We start from the raw sequence: 19,042 nt of genomic DNA, 5'->3' as shown, positions 1-19,042 counted from the left end.
TTGTATGAAGATGTGAGAATAAAATATCTTTACATGGATAAAAAGAGAAGAACATTTTCCCATTTCGGGAAAGGACTAGTTGGGGCTGCATGTAGAGATTTAGATGTGAATGTGTCTACAAACAGTGTCTGTTGTTTGAAATGATCGTGTGCATTGTGGTAGTAATAGGCTTCCCTCTGGGCTGACCAGGAGCTTGAGGAGGACACGGTGAAGGAGAGATGGAGGGAGGTAAGCCGTGCGCTCTGACTGAGCGATGGGGACAGCAGGAGAGAGAGACAGAGCTGACACATCTGCTTTAGACAGGGGCAGAAGGGAGGAGGTGACAGAGGAGACTGAATATGAAAAACAAAGGAGGAGGAGGAGGAGGAGGAGGAGCAAGAGAATGAAGGAGGTGATCTAGAAGGATGGATAAATCTTCCCAGTGGGATGACAGTGTCTGATATCTGGATAGCATATAGGGAAGCAGCAGTGTGTGTATATACAAAGGAGTAATTTACCAGTTTCCTCCCTGTCAGTTTTACATTTTTACAGTTGCAGTTTGAGGGACGTGTTTAAATCTTTTTAATCAGTGTGCACTGATCCCTCAGTGTGCACTGATCCCCTTGGTGGAGCTTGTTGGGTGGACAGGGCCTGACAGGAGGCCCTGCAGACCCTAGTCGGGCTTAAAAAAACTGTCCTCTGCATATTTTTACTAAAAAATGATTATAACTGAAATAATTAGTAAATTAATGTGACTATTTTCTTGTTTAATCATTTCAGCCAATTTTAGCCATGCTAGCGGCATGATTCTAGGGATGACAATGTCGGTCTGTCAGCTGGTCGATCCACCACTTTGATCCAAACCGAAATATCTCAACTATTGGATTGAATTTCCATGAAATTTTGTGAATTGTTTGGCGACCCAAAGTTTTGTGTACCTTCAAAACTATGACATTCCCATCTGCCTCAGCTTTACTTTGTGTTGAGTGCTAATTAGCAATTTATTATTAATATTATTCATTATAATTAGCATGCTAATGCGCTAAACTATGACAGTGAACATTGTTAACGTTTCCTTGCATAACATCAGCATGTTAGCATTGTCACTGTGAGCATGTTAGCATGCTGACTTTAGCATTTAGCTTAGCTTAGCTTAGTTTAATAATAATCAACAAAATAATTGCGGGATTAATCCAAATCAATGATTATAATTGTTCATCACTTTTATTTGGTGATTTACAGGTGACAATGTGTAATTTTCATATTCTAATGAAAAGATATTATGACAGCAATCAATGCAAAGGCAGCAAAACACAGTGTTCTTGAGACAAGAATTAGGTTCCTCTATCAGTGACAGTTTTCAGAAGGGTCAGTGTATGACATTAATAATACAGAGACTAATTCAGCATTTACAGGCCATTTTTATCTTATTTGTTGTTTGTTGTTCGGTTTCAGTGTGCAGGCGTTCCTCGTATCTAAAACCAAACATACACCCTTTGTATTTATGTGTGTGTGTTTGTGATGGGGGGTGGGGGGGGGGGGGGTGCCCTCTGCTCCATGTTATGTTATGATGTAAAATGGCTGCTCTCCATTGAGTGAAGGTTCAGCTGAGATTAGCAATGCTACAGAAAAAAATAGGGAAGAGAGAGGAGGAGCAAAGGAGGAGAAAAGGGGATGAGAGAGCAAGCATGGAGGAGCTGGAGGGGATAGAGTGTGAAAGAAGTAATCAAGTGTAGTTAGGTAGCAGCAAGAAGGAGAGACACTGAGCTAGAAAAGAAGGAGAGAGAAAACTGTGACAGGCTGTCAGATGAAAAATAGTCTCCCACTTCTGTGAATTCTGCTGCAGAAAATGCTGTTTCAAATATGTCAAGTTTTTGGAGTTTTTGTCAGAACTGCTGATGTGCATGTGTGCTTTGTGGTGTGACTTTGTGTGTTCAGTGCTGGTGTGAATAGTATTTTTTGTTTTTGTCTCTTACAATAAATCTCAGGAGTAAGATGTTATCACCATGCATGAATTCTTACTTGCTTCTCTTGCCACTCCTGTTTTCCTGCTTCTCCTTCATTTTAATCAACTCCTCTCAGAGCTTCCTCTCCCTTTGAAAACCACTAGCTGCTCTAAAGCTGGTGAACAGGCCTCCTCCTCGCATGCATATTTTGCCTGTTTCTGTGCGGAAATGGAAATGTCATGACTTGGTTTGCTGCTGTTTTATGTGAGTACCTTGTGCTGCCAGTAGGGGTCTCTGTCTCATCACTAACCCAGATGGCAGCAGTGACCGGTGTGTTTGGCCACTCCGTGGATGTAACACTGAGGCTGGAGTCTGCAGTGAGCTGCTGTCAGTTAATGGTGGAAGTCACCACAATCACTAAAGGATGTTTTGATGTGTGGGGACTTGCCTGTTGGACTGCTTAATCTTCTACCCCCCCCCCCCCCATTCTCTCTCTCCTGTGAACCCTGTTTCCTTGACAACCAGGTGCAAGCAAGTAGACCTGTTGACAGGAACCGTTTTTGCTCTGTCTTTTTCTACATTTATGCACTGCCACTCCCGATGGTTATGATGTTGAATGACCATTTTAATGTGTTTTTTACTGACTGAGCATAGAGCATAGAGTCAGTGAGTGGGAGAGCCCAGTAAGCGATGAAGCACAGGAGATTATGAGAATTAATGAATGAATAAAGAGGGGAGAAATTAAATTAATGAACAGTCAAATCAGTTGTTACTAATTAGACACTGCTCATAACTTAATTATAGAGACATTCTACTGTAACACACTTTTTTAGCTGACGTGTGTCTTTGCAGAATTGGGATCAGAGTCAATTTATTGGCTAATTATGTTGACACACACAAGGAATTTGACTACATTTCTGAGTAGAAGTTAAACACACAGTGCAAAGGACAAGTTTACAGGATGATACAGATACATATTAGCAAAGTTGAACATATAACTATTATATAAAGGCAAGAGCAGGAACGGTCAGATTGTTACTGTATTGTACTCTACTTAGAGGTGGGTTAATATGCATATAATGAGCATATGTGTGCAGTATATACAGTCTGTTCAGTGTGCGGCAGTTAGAAAGCTCCAGCATTTTGTTCATAATGTAACAAAACTCAATATCAAGCAAAGTTGTACTTGATTTATGAAAACATTTCGACAGAACAGATGAAAATATAGAATGTTATAAAATAAATAACAACTTCTCCACAATTTCATGTTGTTAGTTGCTGATCCTTTACTGTAAACATACATCAGAAGCACAAAACTATTAAACAGTGCATGGTGTTGATTTATGTGAGTAGCAGTAAATTTACAGAGAGAGACACATTTTAAAAGAAATGGTCAAAGCAACAGTGGTCGAAGTATCCTGATTTTTAGTCCCTAATACGAGTCAAGCTTCAAAAAGCCTTGATCCCAAAATTCCCATGATTACCCTAGTGACATTTTTTTTATTCTCAGTGTAATTTATTTATTTTATAATTATGCTGTCTACTTCAGGTGGCAATAACTCTGGCTCTGGCATCACTGGCATCATGAATATCAAAGTCAAATGACATCCATCGTCAATGACACCCATCCATGCAGACAACACTAACAATACGATGATAAAATGTACTGGATATTCTTTGCTGAAGGTGTTTCAGGCATGGGCTGTGAAATCCTACTGAGGGAGGAGGGACGAAACATGCTGCCATTTATAAATAGAAAGAATCAGCACGCACAATGTCATGCTGGAGGAAAATGGGTCTCTTGAATTTGTGTCGAGTAAGCAGTGACTGGAGTTTTTATTAGGAGGAAATAGAGCGTTTAATTTCATGCTAATTCTTGGCATTAGTTCTAAATGTGACTTAAAAACTCCCATTGAGTGGCTGAACTTTCGTGTGTGTGTGTGTGTGTGTGTGTGTGTGTGTGTGTGTGTGTGTGTGTGTGTGTGAGCAACAGAGAACAGGTGGTCTGCGCCCCCGGCAGTCCTTGTCTAAACCCTGCCTCTTCCTTCCCAATCAGCTGATCACAGTGAGAACGAGAGTCTCCTCCTCCTCCTCATCATCATCATCATTTCTGTCTCATTCTGTCCATGTTTTCCTCAACCCCTGATCTCCCCCTTTTTTCTGCCTGTCCCTGCTTATCCGTCTCCCTGCCCTCTCTCCCTCTCTTTCTCTCTCTCTCCCTCCTCACCCCTCTTCCCCGCTGTCTCTCGTCCCGGCTGTAGTTAGAGCAGGCTGTCTAGCGGAGTGCTGTTGTCCCGAGCGGGAGGGCAGAGGAACAGCACAGGAATCATCATCTAGCCCTGCTGCACTCAGTGTCGACCACGACTCAGAGGAACTAGCCCCCTTCTCCACCTTCATCGCCCTCTCCTCCTGTCACTCCTCGTCCCCTCAGCCTGTTTCTGCCTTTCTTTTTATGGGGGGTCTGTTTGAGGGATCTGATATGTTTAGCCTTCACCATGAACCCAACAGTGAAGATCCACCTTCAGAATGGGACCCACTTTAACACCTACATGTACCAGGTAGGGACTCAGCACCCGTGCAGTGTGTGGATGTTGCCGGTGAAGGATTGGCTGCCGCTCAGATAGCTCTCTCTGTGGTCTCCATGTGTCCTTGCCTGAGTATTGATTTCAGTGCTGATGGCTCTTTTCTAGGGCTAAGATATGGCCTCCTCTCCACCTCTTCCTCCCCTCCTCCTCCTCCTTATCCCTCCTTTACACCACCATGCCTCAATCAAACTGCGAAGAAGGATTAATGCTTCGCAGTGATGCAAATTGCATATCGGTTTAAAAATGTGGGCACACTGCCTCCACTAAGGCTTTTCACTGGTTGATGTGGCTAACTGCATGTTTTCAACCTCCAACTGTCCAAGAAAATGAAGGAGATAAATATCTGTCATGCACTGATGGGGAATTCTCTCTTTTTCAGTGAGCGCTGTTCGTGCTTGGTTTTACCGTATGTTTATTACAGCATGCGTGCAAGAGAAAGACTCTGCTGATGCACAACAAAAACTCTTTGTGTTTCTCCTTTCATCCGAGCCGAGGAAGTATTCCCCTCTCTTCCTTCCTCTATTTCTTTGTGGTGCAGGTTTTGTTGCAGGTTTTGTTTTGCTTTAATGAAGAAAGCCTGGGATACATGAATGGATGCTATTCTGGGCTCAGGCCTTCAATGGAGGAGAGAAAGTTGGAGAACTTGCGAGGATGTGACACCTTTTGTTTGCTGAACCATAAGAAAAAGGATATTTTGGAAAACAGAGAGAGGGAGACACAGTTGATGTGTCAGCTATGCTTTTGCTGCGTCAATCAACTTTACGGCCAATAATCAGGGTATTAAATAACTTTTGATATGCATGTTTTCACAGTGGTGGGTTATTTAAATCCGGGTTTCATTTAAATCCCTTCAAAAGTGGTTAGAACTCTTCTAGATTCACTTATGCTTGGGATTTCATGTAGAAATCCCCTTTTTCCAAGGTGTTCAAAGTGGGATTTACTGAGTTGTATTTACGCCGAGCGTATTTGCTGTTGTGTTATCAGCATTTCAGAAGTGAGTCCAGAGCTGGCACGGCTTCAGTCAGTCTTGGCATTATCCCTAATGTGCCTCACTTAGGCTGATTTGCTCACGACTCACAATGATTATGCAGAAGCCTAATTTTACCACATCTGTCTCAGCCATGAACGTGTTGTCTTTTTTTAATTTACTCTCCATGTTCTGCATTCAAAAAGAAAAGTTTTCCGTGAGAGTTGTTCCTCCAGAGCAACAGTCAGGGTGGAGATCTGTCGAGTGCTGCAGTCAGCTGCTTCACTCCTCACACCATCGTACAGTGGGAATGTCTCCCGGCGCACACTTGTGTTTCAGTGCGTGCGCCCGCATTGGATGTGCGTCTGTGTACGTCTGATGAAACGTTCATGCATGCTGCTTGAACACTTCACCTTCCTAATGAGCCGTTGCCACGCTGACGGCTGCAGCGTGTGGGGTGGCGTCATGGCAACAGATTACTCACTGCCTACTTAGGGCCAATACCCAGGCAAGGTGTTGTGGTGGTGTTTGTCACAGTTCTTGTGTGCGTGTTGACTAAGATTTGTCAGAGGAAGGTCGAGTCCACCTCTCTGCCGTTTGCCACCTCACTTTCTCTGCAGTGGTGAAGAGTTACAGAGCTGTGATATCCGAGTCTCCCCGGGGACTCACTCATTCTCCGATCCCAGACTCTGCATTCATCTTCAGTGTGGCACTCCTAAGTGAATTACCACAATTTACATCGGAGTTAATTTAGTGTCTTTTGGTGCGCGCAAGTGAAAGGAGCTCAGTCATTATGTACGATCTCTGATGAGGTATCCCCTTCTTCTCTGCCTCCCCGCAGCAAATCATCGTTTCTGTGGGTTTGCTGGAGAAGCTTGATCTTTTCAGTGATTCTTATCTTGCATTTGCATTGTACAACTCGTACCATATTCAGAATACAGAATAACAGTCACAACATAGTTCATTCAGTCAGACTTTGCTGAGGTACTTGCTGAGGTCTAAACTCAGTATTAGGTAGATTTGTCTTTTTATGTTGCTGATGAAGTGATTTCAGTGACTGCACTAAATACTTATATTCTAATGTATGAACACCCTTTAAATGCATCAAAATGTAACTTTGTTCAGGATGTCTTCCTGTTTTCAGAGATGCCAAATACAATCTGACTGCTGGTGATGTGTACTCGGGCTGTAAGCGTCCTCAGATTAGCATAAATGATATCACATACCACAACCCTGCCCTGTGAATGAAACGATGTGTGAATGAGTTAATAGTCATGTTTACAGTTTCCAATCTCCTTCCTTTCTTTGCTTAGTCACATATTTTTCTCTCCTCTTTTCCTCTCCTCCCACCATCTGACGCTGGCAGAGACGACGCCCCCGCCTCACTTTGGTGGACATGGATTTACATTTGTTTTGGCTTCAGTCTCCTGTCTTGTTAATCGACCCACACGTAGTAGAAGTTGCCATAAAGTTAGAGGCTGTTTGTTGCTCTGTGCCTTCATTCTTTTAAAGGCGTGATCTCTTGTATCTGTAATCTTTGATACATTGCTGGAGTTGTTTGTCAATAGAGTGTGGTAATATACAACTCTGTAACCCCCTTTACCCTCGCCCTGCCTTGTCTAAATCTACTTTTGTGAGCGCTTTCATATTTTTTTTCCCAAATGACCTTCAGCAACCTGCAGAGAACGGATACACTGTGCATGTAGGCAAAGAGAGCAGTTGCGAAAGCAATAGAGTGGTAAGAGGTAAAGACTTTTTCTAGGAGAAAAGTAAATATTGAATTCAAAACACAACACTTTGTCTGGTTGCATTGCAGTAAGAACTAGTAGACAACATTTACTCAAAAACTGAAGAATAGGTTTGAGTGCAGAGATACAAGATCCACTACTGTTTTGTTAGTAGTGTTGAAGTGTCATTCGGTAGCTTTTTATATGCTAAAGCATCTCATAGATTCATCTCTCACATCTTTATTCATTCACTAAATCTCTTACTCATTTGGCTATCCTCAGAGACCATTAAGGAAACGCCGACAGGCAACACACTGAAACTGTGTTGGTTGTTTCCCTCTTTTGAGTGACATGGTGCATGGTACATGGGCTGCAGCCTTGGTTTGGACACTGCAAGTCAAGTGGTCAGGATGCAAAGTCACATTATTACAAGTAAATTTTCATTCTGAAATCCAAAGTTATTGGGCAGTAACACATAGTGTGATCGCACAGTCAGCAGGATATTCCATCTATTGTTCCTCTTTTCCATTGTAGGGCCACATCTCAGAGAGGCGTGTCTCATAAAAGAGACGATGATCACAGCTTTTTAGCAGCACTTTGAATCGGACAGGGATTCTATGATTGATGTATTCATAGATAAATGATTGTAGTCGGGATGCCACACTGGGCTTTTCACAGTGATCGTGTAACTAAGTAACTGTAATTAAAAAAGCTAGTTCATTACTTGTGCAGTCTTCAAGAGAAGTAATTGTAGTTTTACGTAAGTAGCTAGTAGTTATTATAACCTATATTCAATCATGTAATTCAATTTGAAAGAGAGACTTGAGTACATTAGAAGAAGAAATAAGACATCACTAAAAAGGTTAAAAGTGTAAATTCATCACAGTAGGATGAGACTTTCAAGCTTTGAAGTCCTTTCTAATTCATTCCATGTATAAGGTACTCGTGGGTATCCAGAGTTAGCCAGTCCTGGGATCTGGTCTGATCACCAGAGGTTTTAACTTTGAGAAGAGACGTGACATACTGAGGATGCCTCAGCAGAATACATGTAGAGTTTAGAACGGTAGAGCAGCTTTCCACAGCTCCATGTTACACTGGAGCTTTCAGAAGTACATTGAACAGTTTGGCAGTGGGCAGATGAATGAAGGACCAATGTCCTCCAAATACTCACAGTCAGTTTCCTCAACTACAGCTGGTAGGTGGTGCAGGTGAACTCTCCATAGTGCTGACCTCTCAGCACACACACACACACACACACACACATGAAGTACAGATAGATAAGCACACTCACAATAAACCTTATATTTTTTGGGATTGCATGTGTGAGAGACTTTTTTTTATCCGACTGCACTCCAATCTCTCTCTCTCTCTCTCTCTCTCTCTCTGTCTCTCTGCACACACACATACGCACAGCATTTTTTTCATCCTTTAATCCCAAACTGCTTAAGGAAGCGAAGGGGAGAAATCCCTTTACAATGTCTGGGCTCAGCAGTGTTTGGTAACCACTTGCTATCTCACATTGTGGTTGGAGGCATATGAACAGCGTTCCTCCAGACGCCCAGAACCTTCTCTCCGCTCTATATGATATACTCTCTGACAGATGTCGAGGCTGTGTTGTCAAAGAGCTGCGTCTGTATCTGACTGTTGTGTGAAGTTGAATAAACATCCTGGGATTTTTCGAAGCTCACATGGTTTTGGGGGGTTAGGATTGCACAGTGCACACGGTGATAGCGTGTGTGAGTGTGTGGAAAAGAGAACAAAAGCTAAAGCAGTAGAGGCTGCCTGAGGGAAGGCGTTAGACAGACCTTCATGAGAAATTAAATAGAAGAAGTTTTTTGTCTAGACAGTGATGTGTTATATTTTATATATAACGCTTCTCTGTTCTGTTATATAATACTCCTGACAAAGGTTATATATTCATACCGTCATCTATTCTTAGTTATTTGTCACTGCATGTCCTCACATTTGTTTTTGGGTTTCGTTTTTTTTTTGTTGTTTTTTTAAGTTTTAGCAGTTTGTTGGGAAAGCAGAGAGCTCCTAAAAGGCAAAGGGATGAAGTAGAGAGCGCGAGAGGTGGCCTGTTGAGCCTTTTTTGCCATGATTGAAAGAGACAGTGAGCTCCAACATCTGTTGGTGGATTTGGGCTGATCTCCTGTCTATTGGTGCGCCCCTGTGGAATAAGGGAAAGTAAAATGAACAAGCTGACCCATTTCCCCCCCCTTCCTCCCGGTGCTCCTTCCCTCTCTCTTCCCTCTCCCTGTCGCTCCCTCCCACTCCACTGACTTGTTTTGTGCTTGCAGCGGGATGGGCAAGGTTAACAGAGACCCAGATCATTTTGTCTGAGTTTGTGCGTGTCCATGTGTATAAGTGTGTGTTTGTTTGTCTCAGATCTGAACTCAGTTCAGCTAGTGTACTGTTTTTATATCCCATCTGTAGTAAAGAAAAACACTACTGCCAGTTTACAGGACAATCATTAAATGCCTTGTAAATGCCTTTTATTACCACAGTGTTTTTTTCACTGTGGTAATAAAATTAGAAAGGTGGTTATAGATAAGTTACTAACCAGCCCAAAGTGTCAGGGGGATTCTGAGGAGCTGGTATCATAGTTTTATTAACCTACATTTAGGTTTTTTCCAACAAAGTACAACTTCACAATGGATACTTAAGCTACACTAGTCAGTCTCTGTGTCTTACTTTCCAGATAACAGGCAAGAAGAGAGTATATCCACAACACACCCACATCAGGATCGGCACACCCAGCTGGGTGGTGTCGACCAGCAAAAACGGGACACCACAATGTTATTATTTTTCTTTTTTACCATTTTACCACTGTGGAACTAAAGGTATATATAGTATCTTGCCCTAAAACTGGGATATTTATCCATTTCTTATGGTTAGAGACACCTGTCTTCTTGATGGGTCCAGACAGATGTCAGGTGTATTGACAGGTGTACCGCTGCCCTGGCATTTCAGCCTGGCACATAACACTCCGCCATCTTTGCTATAGTTTAAGAGCAGCAACGTGGAAGTTTCCAGATTTCAACTTAAAAGACGCATTTCTTAGGCATGCTCAATGTTTGGGTCATCAGTGAGAAATGTGAGACCAAGAGTGCAGTGTCATGGCTGCAGGGAGTGGGCCTAACAGGACTTTAAAAAACTGTGTGTGTGTGTGTGTGTGTGTGAGTGTGTGTGTGTGTGTGTGTGTGTGTGTGTGTGTGTGTGTGTGTGTGTGTGTGTGTTTGAGAAAAGCAGAGAGAGCATAAGCCTCTGGGTATTGGTTTGGACTAAAGCCAAGCTTACAGGAAATGCCAACAAAGCACCAAGAGATGTTAAAACAACATGCACACACACACACACACACACACACACACACACACACACACACACAGACCTACACATAGACATGTGCACACACACAGATGTACAGACTCTATTAAACAAACAGCCACCCAATCTCTGCTCCAGATAATCAAACCACAGAATATATTAGAAATAAACTTCCATCAGAAACTGTGTGAGTCACTGTCTCGTTCTCTGTTGTACACTGTAACAGCAGCACTGTTAGCTTCTCATCTTGTGTAAATCTGATCAATGGCAGACAGAATAACAGAAAGTCATACGGACAAATGGATAGTATGGGGCTGGGAGACCGGGAAATGCCCTCTGACATAAGAATTGAGTACTTAAATAGCAGCAAGATAGAAATATTAGTTGTACAAGGAGGACAAAATAGGGACTGACGTTTCACCCCTTTTCTTCCATTGATCTGAAGAGACTTGTGTGAGGATCAGTTTACACTGCTATGATTTATCTGAGCAGGACAGTGTGTGGAGACTTTATAATCCCAGAACAGAGCAGGTGAAGCTTATCATTGTCTGCAAAAGACATTTGACATTGTCAGGATTTGTAAAACTCTTTGTTGTGCATGCTGTCTTGCAGTAATGGATGGGTAGGTTGTAGCCTACTACATCAGGTTGATATCAGATATTCAGTCAGTACAGTAGTAATGGATGGGTAGGTTGTAGCCTACTACATCAGGTTGATATCAGATATTCAGTCAGTACAGTTTGTTGTCAGTCACAGAAAAGCTACTATACTGGTAAAATTCTCTATTATTAGTTTGCAGCCAACCATTTTAGGGTCACTTGTTTTTAGCAATAACTATGTCATAATGTCTTCACAGACCTTTGACCGCAGTGATTTTAAAGGACTAGTTCACCCCAAAATAAAGATTTGCTAGGTGAAATGCCATTAAAGTTTATATACTGTAAAAACCAAACACACAGCAGAATAGTGCTGCAGTTCCATCTCAGCGTTCTCCCACTCTATCAGAGTTAATGGAGCCATCTCTTTACAGCTCCAAAAGAGCATAAAATGTCCATCAGATTTGCAATATGTGGTTGTTTGTGGACCTGTGAAAAGGTGGTGCTGCTATCGTGAATACTGTGGGAGATGACTACATGAAGCAACACACTGTCCACTCAGTTGAGACCACTCTCTTGTCTGTACACTAAACATGAGGCTACAGCCAGCAGTCGGTTAGCATAGCCATTTCCATTCTTTAGGCTAAGCTTAGCTAACCAGCTGTAGCTTCATATTTAGTGTACAAATGTGGTATCAATCGTGTCATTTAATTCTCAACAAGAAAGTGAAGCGCGTTTCCTAAAATATCAAACTATTCTTTTAAGGGGTGTTTCAACTGACATAGAGATGTAAATGACTTGGTGGAAAACTAAACATTTTGATGTTAGGAAGCATGTCCTTGCTCCATAACGCTTCAATGCCTATTTTATGTTATCTCGTCAAAATTACACTGTTGCAGTTAACAAAGAAGTGCTGCTGCTGTGCTGCGCGTTTGTACAAAATGACTGAATGCTACACTGAAAATGGCTTCAAACGCGCCATTTGTGAGAGACTGAGTGGATCCCAACCAACCAGAAACCATTGTGGTCCAATTCCAAGTTGCTCAGTTTTTCAAATGTGGCCATAAAGGACGTCAGGAGTGCTGCAAGTGCTTAAAAGCTTCAGTGAAGTGCAAAGCCATCTGTCAATGTTGAGGAGGAGGAGCGTGAAGAATGAACATCAATAAATCAAATGGCTCTCAAGTGAAACACACTTTTCTCACACAGCTAAGAATTAATTTTGAATAATCAATAATCTATTCTCAGTTTAATAATGAAAAGTCCTTGTATCATCACTGGGAACTGGGTTTTATGGATGTTTGATTGTCAGAGAGAGTACAATGACAGTCTTTTCACTTATTATTTGCTTTTTGGACAATATAATGAAATTTGTCATAACACTGTGATCAGAATTGTTCATAATGTTTTGATCAAAAGATATGTTTAGACATTCTTTTCAACCCATTTTTGTCTGTGGCTGTGACAGTGGCTGTATACCAATTTTCAGTCATAGTCATTTAATTACGGTTAATACAATATTGATTTTCTTTTTATTGTACTTGGCAAGAAAGTGTGACTTTGACTGCTTTGTCCAACTTCTTTTTGCACTTGCTGCTGTAATTTCATGGCTCCTAAAAACCCAGAGGCGGTGCACTGAGGAGGGCAGAGTGGCACAGCTGAGGTTGTGTTTATGCCGATCAGATAGCATGCAGTGTCATTTTGGACATTTCCACCCGCTCAGACCACCTCTTATCGCAGGTGCACAGAAAACATTTTGCAGACAACATCGACGCATTTTCTTCTGTGAGAAGCCAGCCTGAACTGCCCATTATTTAAGTCTGCCCCAACTTCACCTGCTGATAAAGTATTCCTCCTGCAGATACTGCACTCATCCTGTGCTTGTGTGCCCCCAATATTGCAAAAACTGGTCAGCCATGCCCACGTGTTTGCAGCTGCATATGTGCTCAGTTTCACAAAAGGAGCACCCATTATGTTGATCCGTCATACAGTGTTAACTTCTGTATGGGTGTTGTGTGTGTTGTTGCAGGAGTTTGCCACCCTGACGAAGGAGCTGAACATATGCCGGGAGCAGCTGCTGGAGAAAGAGGAAGAAATATCTGAGCTGAAAGCTGAAAGGAACAACACCAGGGTATGCGCGTGCGTGTGTTTGAGTGCATGTGCATATGTAAGATGCAAATGGTGGTGCTGATGAAAACAAACAATGTTTCTAAGCTTGAAATTAATATTCTCTTTGGTCGTGCATGTATTCATGTGTGTGTGTGTGTGTGCTGTAGCTGCTGCTGGAGCACCTGGAGTGTCTGGTGTCTCGTCACGAACGCAGTCTGAGGATGACAGTGGTGAAGAGACAGGCACCCCCACCATCTGGAGTCTCCAGCGAGGTGGAGGTCCTCAAAGCCCTAAAGTCACTGTTTGAACACCACAAGGCTCTGGATGAAAAGGTGGACGCACACAAACACACACATACATAAAAGTTCTAACAAATAAATGCAAGGGGGAAACAGTTGCCTCTGGACATGGTATGTCCATCAGTCCTGTCATACACGCCACACGCCACTCCTAGTTGTCTTTTTAACAGAATTGCTGTCCTCTTTCTCTAATTAATTGTGATCAATTCAGTTTTGCTGGTTGTTTTCTCATTAAGCTGTTAATGAACCTCAGCACTTCCCGAGTAAAAGTTCTTGATTGAAGGGAAGACAATTTTGCGGAAAGGCTTTTAATGTGAAACAGATGGAGGAAGTCTTGAGTTTGAATTAACAGCAAACAGTAGCAACAGCAAATTAAGACAGAAAATGGAAGCAGATGAAAAAACATGGAGAAATTAATAAAATATGATATATTTATATAACAGGGGGAATTAAAAATAATAAAACTGTTTATTTGTTCAGTTGAGGTAAATAAAGCGTAGTACAAAATACTATGTGCTATATTAGCAAAGTCAATTTAAAACATGGATCATGAGACCAAACAAATCTTTCTATTTCCTGATTTAAATTATCTGTGTTTCTAAATTATATTTCATTCTGTTATTATCTATTATATATTACATATTTATCCATACATAGGAATGTGCCTCTTCATAAGCGTGTGCTCATGTTTCTGGACTTCATGTGTGTGTTTTGTCAGGTACGTGAGAGGCTTCGGGTGGCTCTGGAGAGGGTGGCCACCCTGGAGGGACAGCTAGCAACTACCACACAAGAGGTGAGGTGTGTGAATGAGTGTGGGTGTGTGTGTGTGTGTGTGTGTGTTTCTTATGTGTGGTTATTGGTAAGTGAAACATCTGTTCGGTCCCAAGCAGACATCTGTTGAAGCCTCTGGTCTGATCTGATATATGCTTCAAGTGCCACGCTGGGTGAGAGGCTTCTCAGCCCTCTGTTCATACACCCACACACACACGCACATATGCACATGGACAGACACACTAAAACTCGCCTTCTGTACTAATATTTTTAAAATGTCATTAAAGAAATCATTCTAAAGATAAAATTATGCTAAATATTCACAGCAGGCTCAGTGAATGCAGAATCCCAGTGGGTTATATAAGATTTAAGGTCAAAGCTGGTTAAGTTGCTCTGATCACACAGTTTTATAAGAGGAGCCGACCCTCACTGAAGTGACCCCTCCCTCCTCTGTTCTCAGTGTAATTTATATTTGCAGTTATGTAAAATATGGTGGAGCATGTTGTCTGAAGCATGCTGGCAGCCTGAGAGCCAAGGCTTCCCTTTGAAAGGCTAAGTTATGTTCTTGGATTCACTGAGGGAAAAGAGAAGATGTGTGTTTGTTCATTGTTCTTTTCTTTTTTTTTTCTTTTCTTTTTAATCTACATTGCAGTTGAACATTGTAAGACAAAGGAAGGACGGTGACTCAGTGGAGCGAACAGATGGATCCAAACCTACATGGAAGGTCTTCCTGGCTGTGTGATTGTTTTTCTGCTCTGTGCTTTACCTTATGTCTGCCTATAGTTTGTGTCTGTATGGCTGTCAGTTGCTGTCTTTGTGTCTTATTTCTGTCTGTCTTACACACATTAACAGATCTACTCTCTCTCTCACACACACACACACACACACACACACACACACACACACACACACACACGACAGGTTAATGGAGCCAAATTTAGCATAAATCGTCCTCCTTACCTCCCTGATCATTCTGATAACATTAAAACTCTTGTGCTCCATTCGAGCCCTGTCCTCCATGGTTTGAGGCCTGCCCTGAAACAAGCACACATTATGTAACTGTGTCTGGGTCCGTCCACGGGGAGTAACAAACCTCCCCGCGATTAAACAGCAGAGCCTGTTTGTATCTGGATGGAAATCGCCTCCCTCTGTACGGGCCGGCAGCCGAGGAGGAGCAGCACAGCGTCCACTTACTGTGGCTCCTATTTCTTTGGCTTACATATAGAGAAAGCACAAAAAAGTGTCAATATACAGTAGTTTTATTAAAGGAATAATTAAACTTGAAAAATCAATAACGTACCATTAAGAAGGGATGAGAGCAAGGAGAAGATCAGGAGAGAGCTGGCTAGAGTACGAGCATTTAGATGTCTCAGAGTGTGAACTGGGCAAACACACTCTGTCAGGACATTTATCCACGACACCCGGTGCCCTGCTGACAGTCACAGCCCCCGGATGTTGCAACCAGCACCCTTTAGGGGATATTTTTTATTCAAAACACCATAGAATTAGCATGACCACATGTACTTTTTCCTAACCGAGTCTATCTTAGGGCCGTGTCGTACCTGATGATTGCTACACATTGTCAGTCACATGGGGTTGTACAATGCTATTTCCAAAGTCCCCGGGAGGAAATCTAATGAGTTTATATGGCTAAACTGAAATTATGCACATTTGCACAGATCACCATGTGTGTTTTATTACACAGCTCCAGACCATTTAGCCCTATTTCCCCCAGTGTTTCATGGTATGTTTATGTTTCTGTAAGGCATTCATGAGCAGGCAAAATTGGAACATGAGGGAGCAGAGGGGGTCCTACTAACTTTGGCTGCCCACTGTGTTGCCTGTCTGAATATGTGTCCCCGAAGGTTTGTTTAATTAAGGCCCTGGAATTAACTGCATTTTGAGCTGTGAAGAGAAGAGAAACAACATCAAAACAACAACATGGCAGCCTAACCTCACATAACCCACCCTCTTATGCATAACACTCAACACTTTTTTATCTAGGTCATCCAACTTTATCAGTTCTACAACAACTCTCAATACCCTCCACCATAGAATGCAAATGTGTATCTGTGTCTCAGTCCTTAAATACATTTTGTGTGAAAATGTGCATATATATGCATTAATGTTGTGTGTCCGCATTACAGAGACTGCCCAACGGCTCCATAGATGCCCACGATGATGGCAGCCGAGCGTCTGAGCTTCAGGAGCTGCTGGATCGGACCAATAAGGAGCTGGCCCAGAGCCGCGAGCACTCCACCACTCTCAACGCCCGTTTGGCCGAGCTCGAGGCCGAGCTTGCAAATGCGCGCCGAGAACTGAGCCGCAGCGAGGAGCTGTCAATCAAACAACAGAGGGAGCAGAGAGAGGTGAGAGTGAAAGGACGTATGTGCTTTTGTTCTGGGAGCAAACACAAAATACCGAGAACAGCAGGCTGAAAAAACTTTCTGCTGTTTTGTGTGGGAAAAAAAGATGGATTATGTTAACACATTACTATATCATTATTAAAAAATGCACCTTAGTTTCCAGCGCCATTGTGTTTCACACTTCCAGGGACATACTAGTTTATTTTTAAAGCAGAACATTTGAAAAGGGTTTTCCTGAAGCTCAGTCAGTCAACTTCAGTTCATTTCTGTTTTGCTTGATGGTAAAGCAAAACCACAACTATTTAACTACTTAACCAGAATTATTGGTTTGTACAGGTGCATTACATGATGACAGGACAGATGTGTCAGCAGTAACCACGTGGTCTAATTTGTTTATTACTTTTTTTTGTCAGTGTGCTACATTTGCTTGATTTTTGTGTGCTGTTGATGGACACTGGTGTCTCACAATACATAGATGGAAATGGAGAAACTACTTAAAACTAGTAGTGAATCTTTGTAAAAACATTTTGCTCTTTCTTTATTAACTTTAACTGACATACATTTGTGCCATTTCCCATCATTACAAAATGGTAAACATACATACATTTCTTGTATACCAACTGCAAAAATACAAGATACTATGTATACATACATATACTATGTCTATATAGATAATGTATATTAAATAATAAAATGGGGGCATTTGGCCATACATGCAGTGATAAAGTACACTTTTGGCCTCACCGTGCACATTGTTGCAGGCTTTCCTCTCATAATTTCCCTGTTGTTGTTGTTGTTGTTGGTGTTGTGCCTCTTCACCCCCAGAGAGAGGATATGGAGGAAAGGATAACAACGTTAGAGAAACGCTACCTGGCTGCTCAACGGGAGACCACACACATTCACGACCTCAACGACAAACTGGAAAATGAACTGGCCACCAAGGACTCACTGCACCGACAGGTAACATACGCACAGCAACACTAACCACATAGGTATATAATCATAATTCAAACTCACTTAATGTCTCAGTTACATTAAACTAAGATAAGCAATTCCACAGATACATGCTCTCACAAATCAGCTAATGAAGCCTGACATAAGGACTTAATCAGTATTTATTAATGTGCTGTGTCATTATTGTGCTATGCCCAGGATGTGTTGCAATCTTAATGTGTTGTTAAGTGCCACTGAAAATGGCACATTTGTCTTGATGGGAGGTGACATATGTCTGATGTGCTCTCTCTTTCGCTCTTGCTACATTTGAATATTTCATGCCTCAACAATGTCACATGTCAAGATCAACTGAGGTTTGAAATATGTGACAATGTATTGAACAATATCAATGCATGTAAGGTATATGAGAATATTATAGTAAGAGCGTGCAACAGAAACATCCTACTCAAAGGTTCATGTGTAGTTCAGGGTGAATCTGAGTTCAGCTCCACTTGGGGAATACCGGCAACATCCTCCATTTGTGTCCGTGTGTCGTGTCCTGGCTTCTCGGTGGCTGCACTACACCTCTCAAGTGATCGCACTAATGTCCCATATTTCTTTGCACGTGTGTGTGTGTGTGTGTGTGTGTCAGAGCGAGGAGAAGGTGCGCCAGCTGCAGGAGATGCTGGAGATGGCAGAGCAGAGGCTGGCTCAGACCATGAGGAAGGCTGAGACACTGCCAGAGGTGGAAGCTGAACTGGCACAGAGAGTGGCAGCACTCTCCAAGGTAACACACACACACACACACAACAAACACACAGCTGTAGACAACATGGTAACGGACACTGAAGCAATAAGATAAGAATCAGTGATTTACAGAAAGCAGATATACATATAAACACAGTTACGGAGTTTAGAGATAGAGACAGTTGTACTTATATGTAAGTGTCTCCCCCTGCAGGCTGAAGAGCGCCATGGCAACGTGGAAGAGCGGCTCAGACAGCTGGAGTCACAACTGGAGGAGAAGAACCAAGAACTAGGAAGGGTGTGTGTGTGTGTGTGTGTGTGTGCACCAGCCCTGCAGGGTTTCTCTGACCTCTCACCATGATGTGTGTGTGTGTGTGTGTGTGTGTGTGTGTGCGTGTGTGTGTGTGTGCGTGTGTGCTTGTGTGTGTGTGTGTGTGTGTGGGCTGATGCTTCACATTAGTTGGACGCCTTGACTCTTGGCTCTGTGCTCCCTCATGCATACACGTACATCCACAAACACACACAGGACAGACAGACACACATATTATGAAGAGCTCTCTATTTTCCTGGTGCATTGTTGCATGAATGCATGAATTTAAACCAAATCCACATATCTTGCTGCAACACCCCCCACCCCCCACCCCCCAAACTGATTGGCTGCTATCTTTAGACTCTGAATAATTCACGCTAGGC

General features: G+C 42.4%; 1 protein-coding gene across 1 annotated transcript in view; it reads left to right on the top strand.

Annotated features, from left to right (window-relative positions):
- The window catches only part of ppfia4 (PTPRF interacting protein alpha 4), a 51,845-nt gene that overhangs the window by 22,249 nt on the left and 10,554 nt on the right, over window positions 1–19,042 (top strand). Inside the window, 7 exon segments of the mRNA XM_070902380.1 lie at window positions 13,154–13,255; window positions 13,401–13,565; window positions 14,251–14,325; window positions 16,451–16,688; window positions 17,499–17,629; window positions 18,255–18,389; window positions 18,564–18,647. Coding sequence (XP_070758481.1) covers window positions 13,154–13,255; window positions 13,401–13,565; window positions 14,251–14,325; window positions 16,451–16,688; window positions 17,499–17,629; window positions 18,255–18,389; window positions 18,564–18,647 — 930 coding nt within the window.

The sequence above is a fragment of the Enoplosus armatus genome, chromosome 3 (assembly GCF_043641665.1).
Source record: "Enoplosus armatus isolate fEnoArm2 chromosome 3, fEnoArm2.hap1, whole genome shotgun sequence".
In the NCBI taxonomy this organism is placed as follows: domain Eukaryota; kingdom Metazoa; phylum Chordata; class Actinopteri; order Centrarchiformes; family Enoplosidae; genus Enoplosus; species Enoplosus armatus.
The sequence above is the reverse complement of the archived record's forward strand: the minus strand, read 5'-3'. Positions and strand labels throughout refer to the sequence as shown.